Source organism: Zerene cesonia, chromosome 8, assembly GCF_012273895.1.
Source record: "Zerene cesonia ecotype Mississippi chromosome 8, Zerene_cesonia_1.1, whole genome shotgun sequence".
Classification (NCBI taxonomy): Eukaryota; Metazoa; Arthropoda; class Insecta; order Lepidoptera; family Pieridae; genus Zerene; species Zerene cesonia.
In genome coordinates this window covers 3,883,195-3,890,227 of record NC_052109.1, presented here as the reverse complement: position 1 = coordinate 3,890,227, position 7,033 = coordinate 3,883,195, and the positions used below count along the sequence as shown (strand labels likewise).

The 7,033-nt window shown below is 32.9% G+C and overlaps 1 protein-coding gene across 1 annotated transcript in view; it reads left to right on the top strand.

Annotated features, from left to right (window-relative positions):
• LOC119828511 (hemicentin-1-like) overlaps window positions 1–5,469 on the top strand; it is a 60,502-nt gene extending 55,033 nt beyond the window's left edge. The window contains exons 14-18 of the mRNA XM_038350679.1: window positions 1,752–1,910; window positions 3,751–3,999; window positions 4,713–4,784; window positions 4,857–4,933; window positions 5,007–5,469. Of these exons, the coding sequence (XP_038206607.1) occupies window positions 1,752–1,910; window positions 3,751–3,999; window positions 4,713–4,784; window positions 4,857–4,933; window positions 5,007–5,315 (866 nt within the window). The 3' untranslated portion in view covers window positions 5,316–5,469. The remainder of the gene's footprint in view (window positions 1–1,751; window positions 1,911–3,750; window positions 4,000–4,712; window positions 4,785–4,856; window positions 4,934–5,006) is intronic.
• Window positions 5,470–7,033: the final 1,564 nt, after the last annotated feature.

The window sequence follows — 7,033 nt, the reverse complement described above, 5'->3', positions numbered from 1 at the left end:
ATTTCTTGAGTAGCAGAATAAAGATGTTTACAACGTTCTTATGCCCAATTTTGATGAAAACTATTTCGCTTTTTGTATAATCTCTCCGAAATCAGTTTCAATTCTATAGAAATGCCTTACAATATACATAAATCCAGTATTTTTTTTGTCATTTAAGACATTGTACTCAAAAATAAAACCTATATACATGGTAACATAACAACTTTCTGAGATAACAGGATTGCTTGCTTAATTAATTCATCAGAATTGAGTATAAAACGAAAAAATTGCTCAAGTGTTATATATAATCATAAAAAAAAATACGAATAAAAAGATATACTCACATTTATTAAACTTTATTGTAACATCGAATCATAATGCTTTTTTCTCATAAATATTTAAATATTCTACAGCAGTTGATTTAAAAAAGCTTTTCATTTAATTTGTCTTTTGCTTTTTGAATACAACTTATTTATTAAAAACTGTCAGGTTACTGATCTCTAGAGATCAATTCCAGCTATTTAACAATTTATTCCTTTGAAATGTCAGTGCAGATGTACCTACGCATTCTAATTCAACAAATGAACATGTCGATACAATAAAAACAAAAACTTTGAACGGCATATAAATCGGTCTTATCTGTATATTACCTATACTTACATATTAAATGATCTCTTCCAGATAAACAACTTAAATGTGTTTTTTAGACTTTACAAAAAACAAAAAAAAATAATATCAATCGAAACGTATGTTTTTAGTTCTATTGACTTATACAGCGCCTTTTTGGGGCCTAAAGCTAAATAAATAATGTTAGTTTTTCCTTTCACCGGTTACTAAAATCCATAAAAACATAAAATTCTCGAATATTGAATCTCCATTAGGGACCAGTACGTTTATCCATGTCTTTGCCCGCGTGCTCTCGGAGATCATCACGTAGGTAGTGCATTTGTATGCAGCCCGGCGCGTTCCTCCGGGATCTGTTTCAGCGTGTCTTAATTAATGACGTCTTGCCTTCACCTCGCCGACTTTTATTCGACTACATCTTAGTCCTCTGGCAATACTTTGAAGAACAACATTTATATGTTGGCGGGTTGTAGCAGGATAGAAAAAAGATTTGAGCGGGGTTGAAAAAAGACGTTTATGTCAGTGAGAATGATGATCAAAATCGTTTAATGGCCTGTTTGTTTTTTTAATTAATTATTTATCTTTCTCTTTAAATGTAATAATAATAAAGAAAAAAAATGTGTATAAATAGATCTAGTAAATTAATAGATCTAATAAGTTTATATTAAGTCTTAATATGGAGTTATGTCAATATCATTAACATTAGTTTCATTTCATTTTAATAAATAAAATATTCCTAGGTGCTAATATTGAAAAAATACACATCACGCATTTTAACTGAAATAAGTGTTAAGCAAGAGAGAAATTTTGAAAGAATAGAAAAAATTTGATCACGAGGCAATCCTGCCTCGTGATCAAATTTTTTCTATTCTTTCAAAATTTCTCATTTATAAAGCATTTCAATGCTATAAAACTAAAAATTAAAAGTGTTAAGCACTTTTACAAGTACCGCTTCACACAGCTTCACCGAAACGGAATTGTATAGAAATAAATTATTTTGAACGTGTGAATGTTATTGTTACATGAATTTAATTATTATTACAATGATTTCAAGATAAATACAAAAGAAAGATTTCGAAACTTATTTATGGAGAACTTAAAAGCGGAGTCCTATAATACATAGTACGTTGATGTAATTTGCCTTTCAGATGGCTTAGTGACGTTTAAATTAGATCTCGGCCAGCTGTCACCGGGCGACGTAGAGGGCGCCACGTTTAATCTACTCATTTATGCAAAAAACCTTAAAGGCGAGTCGGAGAGAACCCTGCTGGAAAACATTGCGTTCAATGACGCTGCAAGGAGGACTGGTGAGATTATTGTTTTTATGTCAACTTACTGTTATTTTGGCCTTTTAGTTTTTTTTGTATCGTATTTATTTAATGTTTAATTTAGTGTGACTTCCTACACCTAAAATATTTAATATTTTTAATAACTTATTTACCCATTTATAATGTTGTGTGCCGAAACTCCATCCATCATCAACATCCACTGTATAACGTTTTTTTATTGAGGCAAATTAAATGCAAAAATTTTCAAATGAAATCTGTATTTCAGGACCCTCTCAATTTCAATAAATCACTATTGCATTACTACCATTCTCACAAGTATTTTTACTTTTTAAACTAATGAGGGTTTTAATTATTTTATAGATATAATCAAAGAATGAATGAAAACAAAGTCGTTAACAAGCGATCACGGAATTCCGAAGCACAAAGCTCTTCAGCTAAAAATATTGTGAGGTTTGTGTTTGTAACAAATTAATTGTCAGTTATTCATTAAGTGGGCTGCTGTTGAACTCGCGCCGGAAATGTTGTTACAATTGTTATTCAAAACGCTGGCGTCACAGTTTTTAACACAACCTAAATATTGGATTAAGCGCTCTATTGCTCTCTATAACATTACTTTTTATTGTGCAGTGCGAGTTTAAAACAAATTAGTACGTTTCTCTTTCGAGATTTAAACAATGTGTTATATTCAAATGTATTTCAAGGTAATGGATTATATTTTTATGTAGTTCAGTCTTTTATGTGCTTACTGAAAAATAACATTTCAAACGTAACATATCAACGAATAAGTTTCATATAAAAATACGTCTGTGAAATATTTGTTGAAAGTGATATTCAGTCCAGTAACATATTCCTAAGCTAACAAAAGCTTGGTCTCTGTTGTCGACTCTTAAACAACAGTTACATTTTTTATTAACCTGAAAAATTCGAAGAGAAATGCCGCACTATTTTTACCGTTGCAAACGTTTACGAAAAATCGGAAAACGCACCAGTAATAGAGTTATATTGAAGTGAATTTCTTTTATATGTTTTTTTTACAAGCGTCAAACAACTCCTATTCCTAGACTTGTCTATCGATGCGATGTTCGTATGCTAAGTGCCTAAAGCAATCAAGTACTTACGTCGTCTTGGGATGTTTAAGTAACATCCACCTATACGCGTGTCCTGTATCTCTGAATCTATTATCATGTGTCCCGTTCATCGAACTTCTGTGGTGAGATTAAGTAGGAATATTCCAAGTTCAAAGAACCGCTAAACCACAGCTTTCGCGAATAGCTTCAGGCTAGAGGTGTTTTTCACTTATGCGGTTAATATTGTATGTATGCAAATATCCCAATACAGACGATAATAACAATTTTATGTTATTTAGACACCTAATCGTTATGGAATCGCATAGTGCAATTCATTATTAACATGTGTGTTTTTTCGTTTGTAGAACTATTGTTTTATATTATTATTCTTTTTTTTGTAATCAATATTGTATATATTTATATTTGTTACTACTTATTTTTCCCAATCACTTACACTACACATATAAATATGATGTTTCATTTGATGATTTTATTTGGGGTCAAGTAGGTGAGCCATTATCCGTTCTTCCAGACCGATACTATTTTAATTCCTGAACGATAATGGAACCTAGAAACCCTCGCCTATATGATCACGTGCCAACCACGGTATCAAGAATGTCGGGACACCCACACAACGTGACTTGTGATTTTGGCCATTTTTGTAGATAATGACAGAAGCCATCGAAAGCGATTTGTCCGGTTTTCACTATTTATGTTGGATTGTTGCTTTTCTGCAGAAATCATTCATTAAAACATTACCGTTTATAAAACTCACAATTGATTAAAACCAGATGGTAAGAGCGCGATGGGCGGGGCAACTCTCGGCATCCTCGTAGCGGCCGGGCTGGGCGCGCTGCTCGCGCTGGGCGGGCTGTCGCTCGCCGCGCTGCTGGCCCGGCGGCGCCGCGCGCGCGCGCCCCACAAGCACCCGCCCGGCGACATGCTGGAACTCAGCGACGGCGGCCGGCGCTACGTCGTCGCCTACACCATCAAGCCCTCTGAGTCCAAGGAGCCGCAGCCGGACATACTGAACCCGCCAGGTGTGTATGTAGTGTTAATTAATTGTTCGTTCGGTTTGTAGAACGGTGATGGCGGATTTATTTTTCATATAAGGGGTAGTAAATTGTATATTTAAATTATATCTAGTAAAGTAAGTTTATAAACTCGTTTTCGAAAGTGGTGTAACAACGTTGGTGTAGATTATGAAAGATATAAAGAGTTTATTTGAAAATCACGAATCGTATAGTAACTGTAAATTTATTAAATTGAAGTAAATTATATAACTTTAGCGAAAAAGTCGTACTCAGAGCCGAAAACCTTGCAAAGTGGCTCAATTTTAGTAAAAATTTTAAATAACTCGGTTATTTCAACATCTCAAGTTCATACTTAGAATAGCGGAATGAAAATTTGAAATTTGTTTTATAGTATGCCTAGAATCGTTACTTAAGTATTTTCACCGCACCGCTCTCCGCAACATTCTCGCAGCAGTCCATTAAAGATACTAACGAAATTGCGTCAGTGAATTTATTAAACAAAAATTTGAGAGACTTGTTTTCGTCCGTTGAAAACGGGTTCTTTATTCGAAAAAATAAAACGAGAACGGCGAAAAACAAGCAAGAAGAGGCAAAATAGCGAGCCCCAGTTTATATTACGGTCCCGTTCCTCCTTTTTGATCGCCTCCTGCATTATCGCGCTCATTTAGCAGACTTTGCAAAAAGACTTGGAAATACACGTTTTCTTAACATTGATTCAGATGGCGAAAGTCAGAACGTCGTTCAGGCAAATACGGATTCAGAAGAATGGACTACGGTACGGGAAGTTAAAGGTGCGATAAATTGAATAGATAATAATATAAAATGTCAAGAATATTTTGGTAAAATTTACAATATTATTTTAGGTGACTGGTCTAAAACTGGAGCAGTATTCTCTGCCGAGGATTTAGCACTTTTGGACTCAGCGGGACGACCACAACAAGTAAGTTGGCAATCGCATGATAGTTAATAATTTCATGGTAAAAAAATATATATTTATTGCCTTTTATTTACAGCTCACTCCCGGCAGCGACATGACACCCATCAGTAGACAAGAAGATGCAATAAATCAAAATTTATCACAACCTCTATTAGCGAATAACTTCAGACCTAACCTAAGTCCAACATTAGGAAGCCCAAACTTCGTATGTCCAAACGGCAATGTTGGCTCACCATTTGGAAGTCAAACTTTAGCATTAAGCGGACCAACGTTAAGTTCTGGAAGTCTCGCAACGTCGACTTTACATAGAAAAGGAAAGACTAACGTGAGGAGAAGAGAACACGTTTTAGCAGAAAACTTACCAGGCCCGGAGAGTTGTGTGTAAAAAACTTTAAGAATAAATGCTTAAAACTTTTGGCCTAACTTCTTTTCCTAACGACTACCTTCAGGCGAGTTTAATAAATTGTCTATATTTTATGACTCAGCCGAGTCATAAAATAATATTGGTTTGATTGATTCATGGAATCCTTGAAACTTTTACTATCAAAACTTAAATTCGAGTAAGGAACATCAATATTGTTTTGTTCTATGAATTATTTAAATGTCGAAGTTACTATTTATATAGAATTGTAGAATTCTTGGAGTTATTATCTTCATAAACAATGGAGTAAACGATTCTCTCGCAATGATTTTATCTGCAATTTAGATAAATTTATTAAATTATTTTATGACTTTATGTACATTGTGTATAGTATTTAATTTGTTAAAAATTTAGAGACTAACTATTTTTAAAAGTTAGTGTATTCAGAAACAATAACTGCCATGAAGAATTTCGGCCAAAATCACTAATTTATTGACGAGTCTTAGACAATATAAATTTTCCTATAGAAAGAATTAGAAATGTAAAAATTAGTTTAAGTAAACTGAGCTCGTGTATTTAATTTTACTCGCCATATGCTCTGTGTTATTCATTGTTATGAAACAAATATACTTCAGTTAATAATGGGAGCATACAATTTAAGTGTGGTTGTCGAGCACACTTAAGCACGTATTGGGCCAAATCACAAAGGGGAAGGTATCACACCCTCACAAAACATCAGCCTGAAATAGAAGCATACTGTCTATTTCTTTATCCCCGTCATCAACATTTCCTGATGCCTTTATATTGGGCGAGGCATTTGCACAAGCCCTACTTCTGCAAATGAAAAAAATTTTAGTGATCGCTTACCATCAGGCAAACCAGCAGCTTGGATGCCCGCTCTAACATACAAAAATAAGAGCTATAAATATCGCCAATAAGCGACTTAACAGGCAAGCAAGGGTATCAATTATAATTTTTGCTCAAAGAATGTCTTACCATTATTAAACCTAATAATAATATCGCATTAATAATATTATCGCATTTGAGATCAGCCTTCAGGTTAAATCCCTTTTATAAAACTGATATATTTGGTTTTTGAAATGTTTTGCAAATCTTTGGCTTTAGTAATATTTGAAATTTTTAAAATTTTCAACATACTTTTTACTATAGGCAGTTCTATAATTAAACCATAGCGTAATTATAAGTCTTAATTATAATGGAGAGATTTGTAAAAACTGTAAATTTTTGTAAATATTTCAATGTAATATCTCAATATATATTGAGTTTTAAAAATTTTAGGTATAATGGCTTGTAGAACTTATATTTATTTTAAAATATAAATCGGTTGTGTGTGTAAATATGAATAAATGTAAGTGTATAAAAGTGTAAAGTTGTAGTTATGGGAGCTTTTGTTGTTTCTTTGTGAAATGTAAATATTTACCTAAATTAGGTAGTGCCATTTTATAAGATAAATGCCTAAATGTTTTTATTTGTGTTGATTCTATATAGAGTTTAAATGTCCTGGAATAAGTCGAAGTATTTGTTGTAGTTGTCAGTAACGATTTTATGCGGTCCTAACTATCTGATGGTAATTTTATATTCGGTAAATAAATAAACCTTTTTTACAAAATAGTTTATTTTTATTGCAAATCTATGTAATTTAACCCAAATCTATGGAAGTCATATTTTTTATTTATTTTTAAATTGGTTATGTATAGTTCTTAATTTTTTAACTTCAACTC